The 25,120-nt window shown below is 49.3% G+C and overlaps 1 protein-coding gene across 1 annotated transcript in view; it reads right to left on the reverse strand.

The window, feature by feature from the left end:
- The window catches only part of LOC119389293 (uncharacterized), a 450,101-nt gene that overhangs the window by 418,198 nt on the left and 6,783 nt on the right, over positions 1–25,120 (reverse strand). Inside the window, exon 4 of the mRNA XM_037656505.1 lies at positions 15,461–15,544. Coding sequence (XP_037512433.1) covers positions 15,461–15,544 — 84 coding nt within the window. The remainder of the gene's footprint in view (positions 1–15,460; positions 15,545–25,120) is intronic.

Here is a 25,120-nt window from a genome sequence, read left to right on the forward strand (position 1 = left end):
CTAAATTTGGACAGCACACAACCATTCGTCTGGCAACGTGGAACCAGTACTACCGTCGTCACACAGAGCGGGGGCCATAAAGGCCATTCAGCTGTCGTCGGCTTCAGGCACGACATCACTTACAGTATGCCTTCCTCACCAATGCCGTTGTTACAGATGGCCATGACATGGGCCTCCTTGGCTCTTGGCGCTCACCGGAATAGCGAAACTGGCCCGCTCCCAGCCTGTGACTTGACGACGTATGCAAGCCTAAATTTGGACAGCACACAACCATTCGTCTGGCAACGTGGAACCAGTACTACCGTCGTCACACAGAGCGGCGGCCATAAAGGCCATTCAGCTGTCGTCGGCTTCAGGCACGACATCACTTACAGTATGCCTTCCTCACCAATGCCGTTGTTACAGATGGCCATGACATGGGCCTCCTTGGCTCTTGGCGCTCACCGGAATAGCGAAACTGGCCCGCTCCCAGCCTGTGACTTGACGACGTATGCAAGCCTAAATCTGGACAGCACACAACCATTCGTCTGGCAACGTGGAACCAGTACTACCGTCATCACACAGAGCGGGGGCTATAAAGGCCATTCAGCTGTCGTCGGCTTCGGGCACGACATCACTTACAGTATGCCTTCCTCACCAATGCCGTTGTTACAGATGGCCATGACATGGGCCTCCTTGGCTCTTGGCGCTCACCGGAATAGCGAAACTGGCCCGCTCCCAGCCTGTGACTTGACGACGTATGCAAGCCTAAATCTGGACAGCACACAACCACTCATCTGGCAACGTGGAACCAGTACTACCGTCGTCACACAGAGCGGGGGCTATAAAGGCCATTCAGCTGTCGTCGGCTTCGGGCACGACATCACTTACAGTATGCCTTCCTCACCAATGCCGTTGTTACAGATGGCCATGACATGGGCCTCCTTGGCTCTTGGCGCTCACCGGAATAGCGAAACTGGCCCGCTCCCAGCCTGTGACTTGACGACGTATGCACGCCTAAATCTGGACAGCACACAACCACTCGTCTGGCAACGTGGAACCAGTACTACCGTCGTCACACAGAGCGGGGGCCATAAAGGCCATTCAGCTGTCGTCGGCTTCAGGCACGACATCACTTACAGTATGCCTTCCTCACCAATGCCGTTGTTACAGATGGCCATGACATGGGCCTCCTTGGCTCTTGGCGCTCACCGGAATAGCGAAACTGGCCCGCTCCCAGCCTGTGACTTGACGACGTATGCAAGCCTAAATCTGGACAGCACACAACCACTCGTCTGGCAACGTGGAACCAGTACTACCGTCGTCACACAGAGCGGGGGCTATAAAGGCCATTCAGCTGTCGTCGGCTTCGGGCACGACATCACTTACAGTATGCCTTCCTCACCAATGCCGTTGTTACAGATGGCCATGACATGGGCCTCCTTGGCTCTTGGCGCTCACCGGAATAGCGAAACTGGCCCGCTCCCAGCCTGTGACTTGACGACGTATGCAAGCCTAAATCTGGACAGCACACAACCACTCGTCTGGCAACGTGGAACCAGTACTACCGTCGTCACACAGAGCGGGGGCTATAAAGGCCATTCAGCTGCCGTTGGCTTCGGGCACGACATCACTTACAGTATGCCTTCCTCACCAATGCCGTTGTTACAGATGGCCATGACATGGGCCTCCTTGGCTCTTGGCGCTCACCGGAATAGCGAAACTGGCCCGCTCCCAGCCTGTGACTTGACGACGTATGCAAGCCTAAATCTGGACAGCACACAACCATTCGTCTGGCAACGTGGAACCAGTACTACCGTCGTCACACAGAGCGGGGGCTATAAAGGCCATTCAGCTGCCATTGGCTTCGGGCACGACATCACTTACAGTATGCCTTCCTCACCAATGCCGTTGTTACAGATGGCCATGACATGGGCCTCCTTGGCTCTTGGCGCTCACCGGAATAGCGAAACTGGCCCGCTCCCAGCCTGTGACTTGACGACGTATGCAAGCCTAAATCTGGACAGCACACAACCATTCGTCTGGCAACGTGGAACCAGTACTACCGTCGTCACACAGAGCGGGGGCTATAAAGGCCATTCAGCTGCCATTGGCTTCGGGCACGACATCACTTACAGTATGCCTTCCTCACCAATGCCGTTGTTACAGATGGCCATGACATGGGCCTCCTTGGCTCTTGGCGCTCACCGGAATAGCGAAACTGGCCCGCTCCCAGCCTGTGACTTGACGACGTATGCAAGCCTAAATCTGGACAGCACACAACCATTCGTCTGGCAACGTGGAACCAGTACTACCGTCGTCACACAGAGCGGGGGCTATAAAGGCCATTCAGCTGCCATTGGCTTCGGGCACGACATCACTTACAGTATGCCTTCCTCACCAATGCCGTTGTTACAGATGGCCATGACATGGGCCTCCTTGGCTCTTGGCGCTCACCGGAATAGCGAAACTGGCCCGCTCCCAGCCTGTGACTTGACGACGTATGCAAGCCTAAATCTGGACAGCACACAACCATTCGTCTGGCAACGTGGAACCAGTACTACCGTCGTCACACAGAGCGGGGGCTATAAAGGCCATTCAGCTGTCGTCGGCTTCGGGCACGACATCACTTACAGTATGCCTTCCTCACCAATGCCGTTGTTACAGATGGCCATGACATGGGCCTCCTTGGCTCTTGGCGCTCACCGGAATAGCGAAACTGGCCCGCTCCCAGCCTGTGACTTGACGACGTATGCAAGCCTAAATCTGGACAGCACACAACCATTCGTCTGGCAACGTGGAACCAGTACTACCGTCATCACACAGAGCGGGGGCTATAAAGGCCATTCAGCTGTCGTCGGCTTCGGGCACGACATCACTTACAGTATGCCTTCCTCACCAATGCCGTTGTTACAGATGGCCATGACATGGGCCTCCTTGGCTCTTGGCGCTCACCGGAATAGCGAAACTGGCCCGCTCCCAGCCTGTGACTTGACGACGTATGCAAGCCTAAATCTGGACAGCACACAACCACTCATCTGGCAACGTGGAACCAGTACTACCGTCGTCACACAGAGCGGGGGCTATAAAGGCCATTCAGCTGTCGTCGGCTTCGGGCACGACATCACTTACAGTATGCCTTCCTCACCAATGCCGTTGTTACAGATGGCCATGACATGGGCCTCCTTGGCTCTTGGCGCTCACCGGAATAGCGAAACTGGCCCGCTCCCAGCCTGTGACTTGACGACGTATGCAAGCCTAAATCTGGACAGCACACAACCATTCGTCTGGCAACGTGGAACCAGTACTACCGTCATCACACAGAGCGGGGGCTATAAAGGCCATTCAGCTGTCGTCGGCTTCGGGCACGACATCACTTACAGTATGCCTTCCTCACCAATGCCGTTGTTACAGATGGCCATGACATGGGCCTCCTTGGCTCTTGGCGCTCACCGGAATAGCGAAACTGGCCCGCTCCCAGCCTGTGACTTGACGACGTATGCAAGCCTAAATCTGGACAGCACACAACCACTCATCTGGCAACGTGGAACCAGTACTACCGTCATCACACAGAGCGGGGGCTATAAAGGCCATTCAGCTGTCGTCGGCTTCAGGCACGACATCACCTACAGTATGCCTTCCTCACCAATGCCGTTGTTACAGATGGCCATGACATGGGCCTCCTTGGCTCTTGGCGCTCACCGGAATAGCGAAACTGGCCCGCTCCCAGCCTGTGACTTGACGACGTATGCAAGCCTAAATCTGGACAGCACACAACCATTCGTCTGGCAACGTGGAACCAGTACTACCGTCATCACACAGAGCGGGGGCTATAAAGGCCATTCAGCTGTCGTCGGCTTCGGGCACGACATCACTTACAGTATGCCTTCCTCACCAATGCCGTTGTTACAGATGGCCATGACATGGGCCTCCTTGGCTCTTGGCGCTCACCGGAATAGCGAAACTGGCCCGCTCCCAGCCTGTGACTTGACGACGTATGCAAGCCTAAATCTGGACAGCACACAACCATTCGTCTGGCAACGTGGAACCAGTACTACCGTCATCACACAGAGCGGGGGCTATAAAGGCCATTCAGCTGTCGTCGGCTTCGGGCACGACATCACTTACAGTATGCCTTCCTCACCAATGCCGTTGTTACAGATGGCCATGACATGGGCCTCCTTGGCTCTTGGCGCTCACCGGAATAGCGAAACTGGCCCGCTCCCAGCCTGTGACTTGACGACGTATGCAAGCCTAAATCTGGACAGCACACAACCACTCGTCTGGCAACGTGGAACCAGTACTACCGTCGTCACACAGAGCGGGGGCTATAAAGGCCATTCAGCTGTCGTCGGCTTCGGGCACGACATCACTTACAGTATGCCTTCCTCACCAATGCCGTTGTTACAGATGGCCATGACATGGGCCTCCTTGGCTCTTGGCGCTCACCGGAATAGCGAAACTGGCCCGCTCCCAGCCTGTGACTTGACGACGTATGCAAGCCTAAATCTGGACAGCACACAACCACTCGTCTGGCAATGTGGAACCAGTACTACCGTCATCACACAGAGCGGGGGCTATAAAGGCCATTCAGCTGTCGTCGGCTTCGGGCACGACATCACTTACAGTATGCCTTCCTCACCAATGCCGTTGTTACAGATGGCCATGACATGGGCCTCCTTGGCTCTTGGCGCTCACCGGAATAGCGAAACTGGCCCGCTCCCAGCCTGTGACTTGACGACGTATGCAAGCCTAAATCTGGACAGCACACAACCACTCGTCTGGCAACGTGGAACCAGTACTACCGTCGTCACACAGAGCGGGGGCTATAAAGGCCATTCAGCTGTCGTCGGCTTCGGGCACGACATCACTTACAGTATGCCTTCCTCACCAATGCCGTTGTTACAGATGGCCATGACATGGGCCTCCTTGGCTCTTGGCGCTCACCGGAATAGCGAAACTGGCCCGCTCCCAGCCTGTGACTTGACGACGTATGCAAGCCTAAATCTGGACAGCACACAACCACTCGTCTGGCAACGTGGAACCAGTACTACCGTCGTCACACAGAGCGGGGGCTATAAAGGCCATTCAGCTGTCGTCAGCTTCGGGCACGACATCACTTACAGTATGCCTTCCTCACCAATGCCGTTGTTACAGATGGCCATGACATGGGCCTCCTTGGCTCTTGGCGCTCACCGGAATAGCGAAACTGGCCCGCTCCCAGCCTGTGACTTGACGACGTATGCAAGCCTAAATTTGGACAGCACACAACCATTCGTCTGGCAACGTGGAACCAGTACTACCGTCATCACACAGAGCGGGGGCTATAAAGGCCATTCAGCTGTCGTCGGCTTCAGGCACGACATCACTTACAGTATGCCTTCCTCACCAATGCCGTTGTTACAGATGGCCATGACATGGGCCTCCTTGGCTCTTGGCGCTCACCGGAATAGCGAAACTGGCCCGCTCCCAGCCTGTGACTTGACGACGTATGCAAGCCTAAATCTGGACAGCACACAACCACTCGTCTGGCAACGTGGAACCAGTACTACCGTCGTCACACAGAGCGGGGGCTATAAAGGCCATTCAGCTGTCGTCGGCTTCGGGCACGACATCACTTACAGTATGCCTTCCTCACCAATGCCGTTGTTACAGATGGCCATGACATGGGCCTCCTTGGCTCTTGGCGCTCACCGGAATAGCGAAACTGGCCCGCTCCCAGCCTGTGACTTGACGACGTATGCAAGCCTAAATCTGGACAGCACACAACCACTCGTCTGGCAACGTGGAACCAGTACTACCGTCGTCACACAGAGCGGGGGCTATAAAGGCCATTCAGCTGCCGTTGGCTTCGGGCACGACATCACTTACAGTATGCCTTCCTCACCAATGCCGTTGTTACAGATGGCCATGACATGGGCCTCCTTGGCTCTTGGCGCTCACCGGAATAGCGAAACTGGCCCGCTCCCAGCCTGTGACTTGACGACGTATGCAAGCCTAAATCTGGACAGCACACAACCATTCGTCTGGCAACGTGGAACCAGTACTACCGTCGTCACACAGAGCGGGGGCTATAAAGGCCATTCAGCTGCCATTGGCTTCGGGCACGACATCACTTACAGTATGCCTTCCTCACCAATGCCGTTGTTACAGATGGCCATGACATGGGCCTCCTTGGCTCTTGGCGCTCACCGGAATAGCGAAACTGGCCCGCTCCCAGCCTGTGACTTGACGACGTATGCAAGCCTAAATCTGGACAGCACACAACCATTCGTCTGGCAACGTGGAACCAGTACTACCGTCGTCACACAGAGCGGGGGCTATAAAGGCCATTCAGCTGCCATTGGCTTCGGGCACGACATCACTTACAGTATGCCTTCCTCACCAATGCCGTTGTTACAGATGGCCATGACATGGGCCTCCTTGGCTCTTGGCGCTCACCGGAATAGCGAAACTGGCCCGCTCCCAGCCTGTGACTTGACGACGTATGCAAGCCTAAATCTGGACAGCACACAACCATTCGTCTGGCAACGTGGAACCAGTACTACCGTCGTCACACAGAGCGGGGGCTATAAAGGCCATTCAGCTGCCATTGGCTTCGGGCACGACATCACTTACAGTATGCCTTCCTCACCAATGCCGTTGTTACAGATGGCCATGACATGGGCCTCCTTGGCTCTTGGCGCTCACCGGAATAGCGAAACTGGCCCGCTCCCAGCCTGTGACTTGACGACGTATGCAAGCCTAAATCTGGACAGCACACAACCATTCGTCTGGCAACGTGGAACCAGTACTACCGTCGTCACACAGAGCGGGGGCTATAAAGGCCATTCAGCTGTCGTCGGCTTCGGGCACGACATCACTTACAGTATGCCTTCCTCACCAATGCCGTTGTTACAGATGGCCATGACATGGGCCTCCTTGGCTCTTGGCGCTCACCGGAATAGCGAAACTGGCCCGCTCCCAGCCTGTGACTTGACGACGTATGCAAGCCTAAATCTGGACAGCACACAACCATTCGTCTGGCAACGTGGAACCAGTACTACCGTCGTCACACAGAGCGGGGGCTATAAAGGCCATTCAGCTGTCGTCGGCTTCGGGCACGACATCACTTACAGTATGCCTTCCTCACCAATGCCGTTGTTACAGATGGCCATGACATGGGCCTCCTTGGCTCTTGGCACTCACCGGAATAGCGAAACTGGCCTGCTCCCAGCCTGTGACTTGACGACGTATGCAAGCCTAAATCTGGACAGCACACAACCATTCGTCTGGCAACGTGGAACCAGTACTACCGTCGTCACACAGAGCGGGGGCTATAAAGGCCATTCAGCTGTCGTCGGCTTCGGGCACGACATCACTTACAGTATGCCTTCCTCACCAATGCCGTTGTTACAGATGGCCATGACATGGGCCTCCTTGGCTCTTGGCGCTCACCGGAATAGCGAAACTGGCCCGCTCCCAGCCTGTGACTTGACGACGTATGCAAGCCTAAATCTGGACAGCACACAACCACTCGTCTGGCAACGTGGAACCAGTACTACCGTCGTCACACAGAGCGGGGGCTATAAAGGCCATTCAGCTGTCGTCGGCTTCGGGCACGGCATCACTTACAGTATGCCTTCCTCACCAATGCCGTTGTTACAGATGGCCATGACATGGGCCTCCTTGGCTCTTGGCGCTCACCGGAATAGCGAAACTGGCCCGCTCCCAGCCTGTGACTTGACGACGTATGCAAGCCTAAATCTGGACAGCACACAACCACTCGTCTGGCAACGTGGAACCAGTACTACCGTCGTCACACAGAGCGGGGGCTATAAAGGCCATTCAGCTGTCGTTGGCTTCGAGCACGACATCACTTACAGTATGCCTTCCTCACCAATGCCGTTGTTACAGATGGCCATGACATGGGCCTCCTTGGCTCTTGGCGCTCACCGGAATAGCGAAACTGGCCCGCTCCCAGCCTGTGACTTGACGACGTATGCAAGCCTAAATCTGGAAAGCACACAACCACTCGTCTGGCAACGTGGAACCAGTACTACCGTCGTCACACAGAGCGGGGGCTATAAAGGCCATTCAGCTGTCGTCGGCTTCGGGCACGACATCACTTACAGTATGCCTTCCTCAACAATGCCGTTGTTACAGATGGCCATGACATGGGCCTCCTTGGCTCTTGGCGCTCACCGGAATAGCGAAACTGGCCCGCTCCCAGCCTGTGACTTGACGACGTATGCAAGCCTAAATCTGGACAGCACACAACCACTCGTCTGGCAACGTGGAACCAGTACTACCGTCGTCACACAGAGCGGGGGCTATAAAGGCCATTCAGCTGTCGTCGGATTCAGGCACGACATCACTTACAGTATGCCTTCCTCACCAATGCCGTTGTTACAGATGGCCATGACATGGGCCTCCTTGGCTCTTGGCGCTCACCGGAATAGCGAAACTGGCCCGCTCCCAGCCTGTGACTTGACAACGTATGCAAGCCTAAATCTGGACAGCACACAACCATTCGTCTGGCAACGTGGAACCAGTACTACCGTCGTCACACAGAGCGGGGGCTATAAAGGCCATTCAGCTGTCGTCGGATTCAGGCACGACATCACTTACAGTATGCCTTCCTCACCAATGCCGTTGTTACAGATGGCCATGACATGGGCCTCCTTGGCTCTTGGCGCTCACCGGAATAGCGAAACTGGCCCGCTCCCAGCCTGTGACTTGACAACGTATGCAAGCCTAAATCTGGACAGCACACAACCATTCGTCTGGCAACGTGGAACCAGTACTACCGTCGTCACACAGAGCGGGGGCTATAAAGGCCATTCAGCTGTCGTCGGCTTCGGGCACGACATCACTTACAGTATGCCTTCCTCACCAATGCCGTTGTTACAGATGGCCATGACATGGGCCTCCTTGGCTCTTGGCGCTCACCGGAATAGCGAAACTGGCCCGCTCCCAGCCTGCGACTTGACGACGTATGCAAGCCTAAATCTGGACAGCACACAACCACTCGTCTGGCAACGTGGAACCAGTACTACCGTCGTCACACAGAGAGGGGGCTATAAAGGCCATTCAGCTGTCGTCGGCTTCGGGCACGACATCACTTACAGTATGCCTTCCTCACCAATGCCGTTGTTACAGATGGCCATGACATGGGCCTCCTTGGCTCTTGGCGCTCACCGCAATAGCGAAACTGGCCCGCTCCCAGCCTGTGACTTGACGACGTATGCAAGCCTAAATCTGGACAGCACACAACCACTCGTCTGGCAACGTGGAACCAGTACTACCGTCGTCACACAGAGCGGGGGCTATAAAGGCCATTCAGCTGTCGTCGGATTCAGGCACGACATCACTTACAGTATGCCTTCCTCACCAATGCCGTTGTTACAGATGGCCATGACATGGGCCTCCTTGGCTCTTGGCGCTCACCGGAATAGCGAAACTGGCCCGCTCCCAGCCTGTGACTTGACAACGTATGCAAGCCTAAATCTGGATAGCACACAACCATTCGTCTGGCAACGTGGAACCAGTACTACCGTCGTCACACAGAGCGGGGGCTATAAAGGCCATTCAGCTGTCGTCGGCTTCGGGCACGACATCACTTACAGTATGCCTTCCTCACCAATGCCGTTGTTACAGATGGCCATGACATGGGCCTCCTTGGCTCTTGGCGCTCACCGGAATAGCGAAACTGGCCCGCTCCCAGCCTGTGACTTGACGACGTATGCAAGCCTAAATCTGGACAGCACACAACCACTCGTCTGGCAACGTGGAACCAGTACTACCGTCGTCACACAGAGCGGGGGCTATAAAGGCCATTCAGCTGTCGTCGGCTTCGGGCACGACATCACTTACAGTATGCCTTCCTCACCAATGCCGTTGTTACAGATGGCCATGACATGGGCCTCCTTGGCTCTTGGCGCTCACCGGAATAGCGAAACTGGCCCGCTCCCAGCCTGTGACTTGACGACGTATGCAAGCCTAAATCTGGACAGCACACAACCACTCGTCTGGCAACGTGGAACCAGTACTACCGTCGTCACACAGAGCGGGGGCTATAAAGGCCATTCAGCTGTCGTCGGATTCAGGCACGACATCACTTACAGTATGCCTTCCTCACCAATGCCGTTGTTACAGATGGCCATGACATGGGCCTCCTTGGCTCTTGGCGCTCACCGGAATAGCGAAACTGGCCCGCTCCCAGCCTGTGACTTGACGACGTATGCAAGCCTAAATCTGGACAGCACACAACCACTCGTCTGGCAACGTGGAACCAGTACTACCGTCGTTACACAGAGCGGGGGCCATAAAGGCCATTCAGCTGTCGTCGGCTTCAGGCACGACATCACTTACAGTATGCCTTCCTCACCAATGCCGTTGTTACAGATGGCCATGACATGGGCCTCCTTGGCTCTTGGCGCTCACCGGAATAGCGAAACTGGCCCGCTCCCAGCCTGCGACTTGACGACGTATGCAAGCCTAAATCTGGACAGCACACAACCACTCGTCTGGCAACGTGGAACCAGTACTACCGTCGTCACACAGAGCGGGGGCTATAAAGGCCATTCAGCTGTCGTCGGCTTCGGGCACGACATCACTTACAGTATGCCTTCCTCACCAATGCCGTTGTTACAGGTCAGTTACTTGGCAGATGATGCCTCGTTGAAGTGCAGCAATTATTGTATCATAGTGGTGTCGTGCCCGACAGAGTGGACTGACGCGGTTAAGCCTTCTGTTTCATTACTACCAAAAGTATGCTTTACCTTGTTTGAACTGTTACTTGTCCTTGCGGGTGACATTGAGCAGAATCCCGGCCCAATGTCCAAGACTGAGGCAGACGCCTTCGCCGCTGCTTTGGAGCGAATAAATAGGCTCGAAAATGCCGTAGCTGCTGTGCAAGCTGGCTGTAAAATTTTCCAAAAGGAACAGGAGGCTGCTCTAGAAACTGTGCGCAAACATGTAGATAATGAAAAAGCTTTGCGCACTGACTTGAAACGCACGAACGAAGAACGCGCCGCCGCTGTAGAAGAAATTAAACTGCTAAATACAAAGTTAGCAGCGTTGGAAACGTCTATACCATCACAATCATCTGGCGATTCTGCAACGTGTTTGGAAACATTGCGTGACGTTTCCAGTAAGCTGAACAGAATATCTTCTAGATGCGAAGATGCAGAAAACCGCATGCGACGATCCAACCTGATCTTTTTTGGAATAGCAGACGAGGCAAAGGAAAGCCTCAGAAAGTAAAGTCTTGAAATTCTGCTCTGAAAGATTAGGCGTGAAACTAATCGCTTCACAGTTTGAAAGGGCACACAGATTAGGGAAATATACCGAAGGAAAGGTGAGGCCTATTATTGCGAAACTGACAATTTTCAAAGACAAAGGACGTATCCTGTCTGCTGCATATAGGCTTAAGGGGTCTGGCCTTTCCATTCACGAAGATTTTTCGCCGGCCACACGGCAGGCCAGAAAGCAGCTAATCGATTTTGCCAAAGCACAAGCCCGGCCTTTTAGCCTATCAACCGATAGACTACGAATTGGCGACGTCATTTACGTTTATGATAGCGCCAGTAAAGTTGTTGTTCCCTGCGAGAGATAGCAGCTAAAATCTGTGCACAATTGCAACCGCAGGGAGTCGAAGCCACTTGCAATCGCACCATCATTATCGCTGTCTTTTACGAACATCCGTAGTCTATTGCCTAAACGCGACGCTATCGCCTCATTTCTAGACGACTGCAATTCAGGCATCCTTGTTTTCACGGAAACTTGGCTGCACCCTGAAATAACCGATCATGAAATATTTCCACATCATAGCCCATTCAACATGTTCAGGTGTGATCGCAGTGGAAGAAAAGGTGGCGCCGTACTCCTGGGTATCAAAAGAACATTGGCGTCACGCATTGTAAGCATAAATTCTAGTATTGAGGTAGTATGGGCGGAATGTCAAACCTACAGCAACAAAGTCCTGATAGGATGCTGTTATCGTCCTCCCGATACAGACCAATCATTTCTTGTCGAACTTCGTAGTAATATCTCTAAAGCTCTTGAGCTATGTTCAGCTGATATTGTTTATCTCTTTGGAGATTTTAATTTTCCTCTCATTGACTGGAAAAACCTGTCATCCACTTGTCGCGCTTCCATGGAGTTCATTTCGTTAGCCTTAGACTTTAATTTGTTCCAAATGGTTACCCAACCTACTCGCGGCACAAACATTTTAGATCTAGTCTTCACTAACGCCCCCGAAACAGTTGGCGAAATTCTCTGCTTAAATGGCTTCAGTGACCACAAGCTGCTACAACTTACTCTTAATATTCCCTTGCTGTTTATTGGCGTCTCAAACAAAACCATCCGTGACTACAACAGAGGAGACTATGACAAAATCAACAAAAGCTTTTCTTTCTAGCACCCTCTTACCTTCATTCTCGGCTCGGTCAGTACACGAAAACTGGCTTCTGTTTAAAGAAAAGCTGTGCGCATTAGTGCAAAAGTATATCCCTCTAATAAGGATATCGGGCGATAAGCGTAACCCTTGGTTCACTAAAAACCTTCGAAGGTTGAGAAATAAAAAGAAAAGGCTATACACAAATGCAAAGCGTACGAACTTGCCAGCGGCATGGGATAGATATAGTCTGTTTTTGAAGGAATACTATTGTGCAGCTTTAGCGGATGCCAAGGATAAATACTACACGCATGATTTGCCATCACTACTCAAACACAGCCCCCAAAAGTTTTGGCAGGTGATCTCACCAAATAATGATTCACATTCCACATCCCTTTGTGACAGAAATCAGGTTCCTCTTAGTGACAAGGACTGCGCAGACGCCTTTAATACGTTCTTTTCATCCATATTCACTAGAGAAGACCATTCAAACATTCCGCAGGTCACAGATCTAGATTATCAGTACATGGAGCCCATCGACATAACAGAAGAAGGTCTCATTAACAAACTTAAGCTGTCCAGTTCATCAGGTGCTGATAATATCAACTCCAAGATCTTAAATAATACAGTTACAATATCCAGTAAAATCTTGTGTCACATTTTTCGCCAGTCTTTATCATCAGGCCAGCTTCCCTCAGACTGGAAAATAGTAAAAGTCATACCAGTACACAAAAGTGGTAGTAAACCTTCTCCAGAAAACTACCGTCCAATTTCTTTGACAAGCATTTGTTGCAAAATGCTTGAACATGTCATTGCTTCTCATGTATATACCCATCTGGAGTGCAATAATTTTTTCTTTGCTAATCCGCATGGTTTTAGAAAAGGCTTTTCTTGTGAAACTCAGTTGCTCGAATTCACTACAGACATACCTTTTAACATGGATCATAGCCTCCAGACAGATTGCATATTTCTTGATTTCTCCAAAGCCTTCGACCACGTAGCTCATTGTCGTTTAATTTCCAAATTATCAGTTCTTAAATTAGACAGCTTGACACTCTCTTGGATCCGAAACTTTCTAACGAACCGTCAGCAATTCACAATTGTAAATGATTATACGTCACCCCTTACATATGTCACCTCCGGTGTACCACAGGGTAGTGTGCTAGGACCCTTGCTTTTTCTCATTTTCATCAATGATCTACCGGGTAAAATCTCATCCTGCATGCGTGTATTTGCCGACGATTCCACAATATACCGACCCATTGAGAGCCCTGATGATCACCTCATTCTACAGCATGACCTTCAGCTCGTTACCGATTGGTGTGATGCCTGGCAAATGAGACTCAACTCATCTAAATGTAAAATAATGACATTCTCGCGTAAAAATTCAAATCATAGCTTTTTGTGTTACATAAATACAAACCTAGTGTCTCAGGCATCGGTATACAAATATCTAGGTGTTAATCTTACACCAAGCCTTTCCTGGACCTTTCATATCACAAACATATGCGCAAACGCTTCCAAATCTCTCGGGTATATTCGCCGCAACTTGCGTAACTGTCCATCTGACATCCGCAAGCTCGCGTTTCTAACATTTGTACGTCCGCAGCTTGAATTCACGTCTCCCATATGGTCTCCTTATCAAGAATACTTAATCCGCATGTTAGAAGCTGTCCAATATCGAGCTAGTCGATTTATCTCCCGCGATTACAACTATCAGTCAAGCATAACGCAGATAAAAATCAACCTTTCCCTTCAATCGCTAAGTAATCGACGTCACATGGCACTCTTGTCCTTGCTCCATAGATATGTTTACCAAAAAAAGCCATCAAACTTGCCATTGGTACGCGCGTCCTGCACATCACGACGTCTTCACAACGAATTAAGCTACAATCGCATCTATCGAAACACTCACGCATTTAATTTCTCGGCTTTGCCACGAGGCATTCGCTTATGGAACTTGCTTTCAAACGACACTGTTGCGCAAGCAGATAAGGATAAATTTAGGCAACTCTTGGCCCTACAGTATTCATCGTAACAAATATTCACAATCATCACATTATACATCGAGCCGTATCGTGTCATGGGTTTTTTTTTTCTTTTTTTTTTGTGAAGAATGTACCAAACTCTGTGCTACGCATTTCTTTTGCATTTTACTGGAAGTTTCTCGGTATCTAGGTTGCATTTCTCTTCATTTTTAGCATTGCTTCGGTTACAATCCTTTCTAGTTTGTTTGCTTGTTTCTATGAGTGCACAAGTGATGTTTTTTTTTTTTTTTTTTTGACGCGACTTCCGTGCCGCTCTTATTGCAACAATGAATGTTATTTTTCATTTCTCTCGCTGAGTATTGCTTTCTTAGTATTGTTCTGTTAGTTCATAGCTGGTGTCCTATATTTTTATTTTTTCTGAATATTGTTTTCGTATTATTAAGCTTTTAGTAAGTAGTTAGTGTTATTCTTAGTGTTATTTTGCCATGTAAGTCAATTTGTTTAATCGTCTCGCAGGTACGTTACTGTTGCAGTGTTCATACTCATGTATCGCTTTCTTCTACATTTCTTTTTGTGATGCTCCCCTTACTCAATGCTCCCCGTGGAGCCTGTAAGGTACTTGTAAATAAAAAAAATAAAAAATAAAAAACGAGCGGTAGGTGCAATAAAGATGTCAGCTGTAAGTTCAGCGCTCGTCCAGTCTACTGTGTTCCTGCGTCCTTGTCATTTATTGCACTGTTTTTCCCCAGCTACCTATGACAGGTTTCTTTAGATGTCAGTGGCTTGCTTTTGTGTCATATGTTGTTGACAGAACTAACCTAGTTATCTTTAGGCCATCAGAAGAGAGGAAGCAACACGTGAGCGCACTACTGGTTCGGAGCTAACAAAGTACAGAGTGCCACTAATAATAATAGATAATAGATGCGAGGCGGACGTGTCCTGCTAGGGACAGCTGATCTCCACTAGGAGGTGGCAGCGTTGTTTATGGCCGCGTGCACACACACGGCGACTCGGGGACGCATGTTCTTGGGGCTTCGCGCATGCGCAGTACTGCCGCCCCAACCTCTTGGGTACGCAAGCCGCTTGGAAACTCAGCACTAAAACTCTCTATTACCTTCCTCCCAGTCCTCCTCGGGTTTGATGTCCGGTGCTGCCCTGATGGTTGCCACCCTAGGCTCCATGACATCCTTGTCAGGTTCTGTGAAGGACAAGCCAACACTCAATTACCTTGCTGAAATGTTAGAAATACTCCAGGCCCCATGACGTGCAATGCCCCTTCATTTGGTAACTGCACTGCATGAAACTATGAAACTATTTGCAGGGTTTCAGGCTGTAAAGCTGCACACTAGGTGATGCAGTGAAAGGCTCTGGGTTATTAAGGCCTTAGATGCCTGATCAAATGCGAAAAGTGGCTTAGCTCGGCTATGCCAGGATATATGTAGCATGAGCTAAGGTTCAGCTGATTATTCTTAACTCTCCTGGTTGTCTAGGATTAGCTTGATTATGATGCTTACTGCTGCTTCAATGACACACACACGGTATGTGCATTTTGTGACACATGTATATTTATTTTTTGCTCAACGCTACTTCTCTATTGCCACAAAGAGTGTAGTAACACGCTGCCGTCTCTATGGCCCCAACGCCCGGCGCAGCGTGAGACTTGGCCACTGCGCAACGGAGGCACACAGCTGGGCACGCACTGGCACCAGTGCGTTCGGACCTTGCTCTACACACGAAAGTTTGCGGTTGTTTCCCAAGGTTGCAGAATACGGTAGTAGTAGGTCGCGGAGATACCAAACGGGAACGTGAAATCTTGGAAGCTGCGTTGATGGAAGGTTGTGGACCCGACACGTGCATGAGTGTCGCTTCAGTTGCTTTATTAAAGGGCCCCTCACCAGGTTTGACAATTTTGAGCTAACGAGCGCAATGCATACACTGGGCGTTCACGATAACGTCTGCCAAAATTTGCAACGCTACACGCCGCGGAAATGGGTCAAATTTCAAGGTGAACGCTGCCTGCCCTTCCCCTCTCGGGCGCGCGCTTTAGAGAATGAGGGGATGACGTACATGAGAAAATGGCCCTACGTAGATGGACATCGCTCCTTTACGTAGACGACTGTGCTCTGACGTCGCCAACAGTAGCACGTGACACTGCGATAATTATTTGACACGACATGTGTTGTTTGTGTAATTTGTTGCTTGAATAGATTAATAAAACTTGAGAGAAATAATGAGACACACAAAGGGAATGTGTGCGCCTTTTTCATTTTTTTTCGTGAATTGCAGCGAGATGCGGGGCTAATGTGCCTCGCTTTCCCATGCGTTCGTGTCCCCGCGGTTAGCGCATCGAGCAGACGCCAGCCCTGGAAACGAAAGTAATGTTCTGGCGCGTTGGAGCACTCATTATGCTCATTTATTCTACCGCGTCGAAGTAAACGTTAATGCAGCACTGGCTCATGACACCGCCGCTCTCGTTCCCGTACAAATGCCGCAACTTTCATGCCCGTCCCGCAGAAACAGGTAGTACACCACAGAGAACGCCGACACAACGCCCACGGCCGCTACATAAAAAAAAAGTAGCGTCCGTGCGACGCCCCTCGCGTGCTCGGGCTGGCTCGGGGACGCCATGCGCACGTGACCATGCATGCGCATGACGTGTTCATGCGTATGTGTCAAGTGAAGAGGGCAGGGAAGGGATTTGGCTTGCGAAGGCTACACGGGGCGAGTGGCAAGGGTTTGAAACTCGCCTCCTCGCGTCATGGTTTCGCGCCGCTACAAAGTATTGTTTTTCTCAGCTCGTAATGAACCGATTTCAAAAATTCTTGCGGCATACTGCTCTTCATTCGGCACACAACAACTCCCAGCGTCTAACTAAAGTTTGCTATGTGGCCTGGTGAGGGGCCCTTTAAATAAAGAAGTGCATTTCATTAATGGCCAGTTTTAAGCGCGTTTTTTCGGTATCTCTTAATTGATATCTTCCTTTTATCTTTTGGTCTCTTGTTTTTTCCCGGTTATAGGTATTCAACTGTGTAACCACGTGCCACCTATCATTCGGTTGTTTTGGTGATTTCATTTTACACGTGTTGCTGTTGTCACGGGGTTCTATCTCGCGCCTGGCTTTGTTGTTTGTTGTTGCTTTTGGTGCAGATCATAGAAGCCTTGTGCACATGCGCACATTGGCTTGCTGCGGTTATGTTTTCAATAAATGTTCACAGTTGTTAGTAGCGCTTCGTCCTGTGTGCTCCTTCTTTTGTCCCGTCCATTGCGCTTAATTTTCACCAAGTATGCTCCATCACCAACTGGCCCTCACCTTGAACCTGCTAAAATAATACTGCTAGCTGGTGCAGGACTTGGCACCATGGGCGTAGGCAGGGGGGTGCAAAAGGGGCACTTGCCCCCCTCAAGCCACACCGGCACTTGCCACCCACCCAAGCTATGCCAGCTCTCCCCCAGCCGCGATGTAACACGGGTTCGCACCCCCAAGGCAAAATCCTGCCGACGCCCATGCTTGGCACATGAACTTAAACACTAAGAAATGTAAAGTTTTACGCATTACACATACTAACGGACCTCCTGCTAACTATACCTTAAATGACGCTACTCTAGATTCTGTCACTTCGTATAAGTACTTGGGCATTCACATAACGTCTGACTTGAGCTTGAACATCACATTAACTACATTATTAACAATAGTAATCGTATGCTAGGGTATCTACGATGCAACTTTATAGTCACTGTGAAACTAACACTGTATAAAAATCTAGTATGTCCAAAAATTGAATACGCATGCTCCATTTGGGACCCTGTTCAATTGCACTCAAAGGGACACTAGAGAGCAAAACAATTTTTCTCATATTAGTAAAGTACTCTTTCACGATACCAAAAACACCACACTTGCTGCAAGAATCTGTACTTCATTACAGGTTCTCGCATTACAGGTTACAGGAGCAACGTACTTCTACTTAATCGGTAAAAATGAAGTACATTGTCCTCTGAGGGGGCCATAGACTTAAGATACAAAGTTTGGGGTAATTTTGTTGAGCCAATGGTGCCAAAATATAATAAATACACTTTGAAATCCCTGATGTCACACGGGGAGATTTCAGCACGAAATTTAAAAATGAAACTATGAACATTGATTTTCTCCTCTATTAATAAACCTATGATGGTGAAATTGATGACGTTACAGTTCCGAGAGCACAATTCATCAATCTAAACCGATTAATTGCTTCTCTTTAGTGTCCCTTTAACTCAACTCGCTTGAAATGGTACAGAATAACGCTTCATATTATCCAACTACCATCGCACTAGCAGTGTCACGTCAATGAAACGCACCCTTTCCTTACAGACACTCGAATCACGTCATGCTTTTTCATAAGATGTGAAAGATCAGTTTGTTACGACCTCATCTCTGCTTGTCTAGACCTTCAGCAAAGGTGCATGTCACTGGCTGCTGCACTCTCTATTATTCCTTGGTCCCACGCATGTCCAAAATGGGAACGACCTTCCCTCCGAAATTGTTTCCATTTCAGATCACGACTTGTTTTTTTCTGCCTTACACAATTATTTACTTGATGACGCATAAAGTGTATATTAGATATTTTGATTTTGTTTGCTCCGTATTTCTCATCGCACCTGCATTTGAATTCAGTTGTATAAGCCTAGCATTGTACCTTCATACATATTGTAGTTGTTATAGATGTGATGTTATGTTGTTTGTTATTTACTCCCCTCTGTAAAGCTTTCTGCCAGTGAGGGTAAAATAAATGACACGCGAGGTGCAGAAAGATGGATCAACACAATCAACTGAGAAGAACAAAATACCTTCCAAGCTCCCTAAGTAATCATGTATGTACACTACACGTGTGTACACAGTAACAAACATTCGGCAGGTCCTCACAACCATCATTCCACCTCCCTTGAGACTCAAGAAAATGTTATTGCTCACCCATCTTAAACAAAAGGATATTTCGCACACCCAGCTGACAAGTGCTAATTACCAGCAAAAGACTCGGCCCACGCACTGCCCTTGGACAAGCATGCTTCACTTGCATATGAAAAAGTTAGCTCCTCACCTGAAAACGGCCACCGCTTCTAGCGTAAAGTGACCAGACGTCCCAATTTTGCAGCTGGGGTACCGCCAACCTGTTTGCTGCTTTCGGCCAAAAGCCGGCTCGCAGTTGCAGACAGCTAGCTGGCCACCACACCCCTTTGCTATAGTACTATCCATGATCTGCATTCTTTCTTCTGTCTTTTTGTTGTTCCCTCGCGCATGGTAACACATGGTTCCCATAAATGCTTGTTCAGCTACCGTGCCTGGATAGCTGGATACCCAAGTTGGAATCCCTCCTCGAAATTTTACTGCACTTTATTTAATTCTCCTCCTCGTTTCAAAACTAGGCTCTCTTCACCCACCGCACCTGCTGTACTACCTATTCGGTAGTGGGGCTGGCCCAATTCCTCGGACGCATACACGGCCGAGTTTTTGCGCACACTTACTCCAAGCCTAAAACAGCGCCGCTGTTAAAAGTTCTTCCTTCCGCAAATACCACGGCCCCTGTCCCGCTTTGGAGTCTGCGAAATATGGTCACTTTGCGAGCACAATGTTCTTCTCCCACAACCGCTTGTCACTGCTACTGCCGGCAGGGGGGAAAAGCGATGGCTGGTCCTGCCCTGCGGTTGGTGTGGACCACACTGCATGCGAGGAATGTCCTATGAAATAAGGCTCCTTCAGCATCCCAGTTGGCAGATTGGCGAGCAAAGAGACCTTCGTTGCAAACAGTGCTGAGAACACAGCACGCTCAACCATCGGCTGAACCCTTTCCCATGGGCCTCTTGCAGTATGTCTCTGCTTGAGCCATCCTCAAACACTTTCATGTGCACACAGAACATGTGACGTCAATTTGGATGGGACCTCACAGCGATGGTAAAAATGTGTCTGGAGTGTTCCATACAATTTCTAGAACAATATTATCACGGCTTGTTCGTGCAGTGAAGACTAATCGACGTGCAGCGAAGCATACTACCTGTGACACTGAGTAAATCCACACATCCCACACAAAGGTGTAGATGAAAAATGAATAATAAACAGATTCCTTCTCTTCAAAAACTCGAGTGATTTCTGGAGATGCCACAAATGTATAGGTAAGCTTCAGGTACGCATATTTCATATTCTCAATTACAGATATGTAAACCTCTTTCACAATCCCTATCAAGCACAATATATCCAGATTTGACTTCATTTCTGCAAAGCTTCAACATGGGCTAGTTGGTACGACATTATAATACAGTTGCACGGAGTGCACAAAAGAACTGGACAAGTTGTCGTTTGCCCTTCACTCAGTGCAACTACAGTGGAAGGTCCATTTAAAATAACTCTAATGGCCGTTTGACATTCATTTGAGAAGATAAATCAAACCAGGCCAGAAGCGAGAGCTGTTATATAATTTCATAATTTCTTTGTGGGTGTCACATGCGCAGAATACTACGATAGCAAAACACCCTCTGTCATAGCTCAATATTGGTCGAGCATCGGACACATCATTCGAAGGCGATGGGTTCGGGCCCCACCAACAAAAAGGGTGTTTTATCATCCACATTGACTTCCATTTGTAAGGAAGAAGATGGAAAAGAAGATGAAAGAGCGAGAAGAAGCACTGAAATAAACAGTAATGGCAACCGTATTGGCTCCATGATTCTCGGTGTCGTTACAATTTTGGCGCAGTCGAGAGGATCCTGTGCTATGCGCCTGGACAGCTCCGTTTTCACGACAACCATGTGCGCTGACGTCGCTGCAAGCCGTGTGGACAATGTCAAGACGGTGAGCGTTGCACGCTGTGTCTGTGGTGGAAAATTGACCTGTTGCGCGCGCTTTCACTGTTCGGCGACACATCGGCCATTCTCGAAGAACGCAATGACTGACGACGAACTTAAAGCGGCCATCGCGCATACTGCTGGGCTGCAAGGGGAAGAGGAACCGCAGGAAGCCAGACTCACAAAAGACGAGACAGCCTTCGCTGAGACAAACAGCGCTTTAAGAAGGAACAACATTTTTCAAAATACAATCAAGTTACAGGAAGGAAACAGCAAGGGTCAACAACATCTGTTGGAGACTATAATGCCTAGACAGGTCTCTGAAAGCACCCAAAGAATTAATTAAGCCAGAGATCCACGATGGATCCTCATCAATTGGTGCTCAGGCCTGGCTTGACTTCTGTGAATATGCGTGCGATCTGAATGTTTCACAACACGATCGGCATAAAGTAATGAACATGCGGTTCTACCTGGGAGACACTGCCAAGAGCTGCTATGAGATACGAGCAACAGAAAAGGCAGGAGACCCTTGGGCGGAATGGAGGCACAGCTTTCTAGTGACATTCTGTGAAAGCAAGTTTCGAAGTTGGGACCGTGACTTGAAGTACCTCTCTGGTCCGATTACGGACTACTTTTTCGTGAAATGGAGGCTACTGCATGCAGTGGACTCTGCACTCTCCAACTCATCACTTGCGCGCCTCATCGCCTTGGGACTTCCTCAATGCATGCAGCGCCACCTTCAGCTGGGAACACCACAAACGCCAGAGGAGCTACTGCAGATTATGAAGCTGCTCGTTCAACATCGACAGTCTGCGACAACAGAAGTGACGACCGCCAAAACGTTTCCAGAACCTGGATGGCGAGACACATTCAGCAAACTCAACCCATCTACGGGAAACAACACCAGGCAGAAGGAAGAAACGGAAATATATCCAAGGCGGTTCTGAAGACCACTCGTCCCAAGTGCAACAAACTATTTTTCTCACTGACCGCGCAAGCTGGTATACGTGCCTACACAAGTCAATGGGAAGGACGTCAAAGCTCTTGTTGACAGTGGAGCGTCAATCACTGTCATTAACAAAGACGCGATTCCCGAGCTGAATATCAGAAAATATTGTCCCGATATTGAGCACGAATATGATGGAAAGGAACAACTGTATGATGAATGGGCAGAGATCTTCATTACGTGTCAGGGCAAGAGTACGACTGTAAAAGCACTGGTCCTTCACAGAGCAACTTCTTTTGTCCCGCCTGGTTATGCAAGAATTACGGTTGAATCTCTATTGGGATGGGCAAGATACGACGCAAGATGACCACCGGTTGACTCCTTTCACAGCCGCTGATGAAATCCCCGTAAGCCCAGTGCAGCAGAAGATGTCATTCGCATGTATCCCAAATTACTTTGCATAGGTGGATATCCAAAGGCGGCGTCAAAGTTTCAAGTTCCATTTGAGCTCCGAGACACAACAGTAGTAAAGCGGAAGGCCTATAACATGTCGAGAGAAAAGAAGCTGTGGCTGAGTTATGGAAAATGCCGGCGTCATACGGCCTTCTCCTTTTGCTTCGCCAATAACCATCGCACCTAAAGAGGGCGCAACGTTTCGTCTCTGAACCGACTATCGACAGATAAACAAACAATATCCGATGCCGCATCTTGACGAAATAATTATTGAAACCGGAGGCTGCAAAGCTTTTTCTCGTCTCGACTAGGCTTGTGCGAATAGTAAATTTTAGGTCCGAAGCGAATTTGAATAGTTTATATTACATATAATAAAGAAAAATGAGCATATCTGTCAGGACTCAACTAACCAGCGCAATATTTTTAAAGTTGAAAGAAGGCATAGGCATATGTCATTCTTATTGGTTCAAAGGGAAGTGGAAGCAACTTTGAGTAGTAGCAGGATTTGGCCTTCGGTAGAATGCAAGTGATAGCATGTAAAATATGTTACGTTTTAAAATTTACTATGCTCAGAGCATATAAGCCGGTATAACAAGCTTTTAAACTTAAAGAATGATGAATCAATGTGAGGGTAATACAGTAAAACCTCATTAATTCCAACTCGGTTATTTCGAAATCCCGCATAATTAGAAGGATTTCTGCAGCCCCGTATTTTTCAATGTGAATTTGAGTGGATAATTTGAAGCGGCGGTCAGTACCAGCCCGGTTAATTCGAAAACTTTAGGTGCCATGTGCCAATTCCCGATCCCGATTTAGCCGCAAATCTGCAGAAACGATGGCCCTTAGGAGCCACAAGGCAATGCAATGCAGCGATACTAATGAGTGACAAGTTGAGCACCCGAGCCTCGCTGCTGCCAGCGCAAGAAAAAAAACAAAACAAAAAGCGGTCTCGCGGTCAGCTGAAATGTGTGCCTGCGGAAAAGAAGATCTGCTTCACTGCAACACAGCGGTGACACGTGGGCAGCATGACGCATGCTTCTCTCAACGTCGGTGCGTCGTTTACCCATTCTTTCTGGGAAAATAGAGAAATTATTAAAGGGCGGTCTGACAGAATTCGCGATGTATGCGAACCTCCGATTGGCGGTTGTTCCGGCAATTTGAACACTTGCACTGCTGGCGGAGTACTTGCCTGCAACGCCCACTTCGAAAACTCAGTTCGAAAACTTCAGTGATCATCTTTTCCACCTAGAACACATCGCGAATTCCGTCACACTGGTCATTATTAAATTCTTTATTTTACGGGAAAGAATGGGTGAATGGTCGCATCATGACGCTCTGACGCTGCGAGAAGCAGGTGACATGCTGCCCGCGTGTCACCACTGTGTTGCAGCGAAGCACGCCTTTTTTTCCGCAGGCAAGCATTTCAGTTTACCACGAGACCGTTTTTTTCCTCCTTTTCTTTTTTTTTGTGCTGGCAGCAGCGAAGCCCGCCGTTTCCCCGGTTTAGCGGCAAAAATTGGGATCAGGTATTGCTGGAAAACATAACCCTTATAGCTGCAAACTAGCAGGCACAGCAAACGACCACCTCTGACTACTTCCAGTAATTCAAAGTTCCTTGCATCCCGCTTTTTGTATGTTTGGTTAATTCGAAAACCCGCCTAGTTAGATTTTTCACAGCGCCAGTCACTTTGAATTAATGAGGTTTTACTGTATGTTCATTTAACCTTGAAGTGGGGCTTCGCGGCAGTGCAAATTTCTCGTAAAAAGCTGTATTCACCGTATAGCACACCTTTACTGCAGTGAAACCACCTTTACAGGGGGTTACACGCGGTTTATATATGTCTATTCGTTCATTTCGAATACTTCGAAATTTCCTGGAATTTAACTTGGTTTCGAAGCGAATTCGAATACTGTAATATTCGTTCGAATATTCGAAGTGCTCGAATATTCGCCTAGTCTCGACCTTTGCAAAGGCTTCTGGCAAGTGCCTCTGCAAGAGAAACAAAGAAGTTCTCTGCATTCATTACGCCGTTTGACGTGTATGAGTACAATTGGCTCCCATTTGGCTGGGAAAATTCTCCGGCCTGGTTTCAGGAGATGAACAGTGTTCTGAAGCCACATTTGGGAATCTTCTGCAACGTTTACATCGACGTCATGCTCGTGTATTCACACTCAGAAGAGGAGCACTCGGAACACCTTCGAAAAGTGCTACAAGCGCTTAGTGACGCGGACCTAAAGATAAATGAGAAGAAGAGTGAATTCTTTAATATGGCAACTTTTACGGGTCAGATACTGCTCCACGTGTGTCTTTGTGCCACTAGTTTTCGTAAATGAAAGTCGAAAGTTGTTTTCCTTGGGAGAGTGTTCGACGGAACTACCAAGAGTACTAAACAGGAGTCCGTCCAAAGGATCACGACGTTTACAAAGCCACATGATATTCACTCACTCGGAGTTTCTTAGGACTCGCAGGTCATTTCAGAGGTTTTATTAAATATTTCTCGAAGATCACGAAGTGCTTGACAGAGCTCACGAAGAAAGAAGTGCCTTTTGTTTGGACCAAAG

This window comes from Rhipicephalus sanguineus, chromosome 1, assembly GCF_013339695.2.
Source record: "Rhipicephalus sanguineus isolate Rsan-2018 chromosome 1, BIME_Rsan_1.4, whole genome shotgun sequence".
Classification (NCBI taxonomy): domain Eukaryota; kingdom Metazoa; phylum Arthropoda; class Arachnida; order Ixodida; family Ixodidae; genus Rhipicephalus; species Rhipicephalus sanguineus.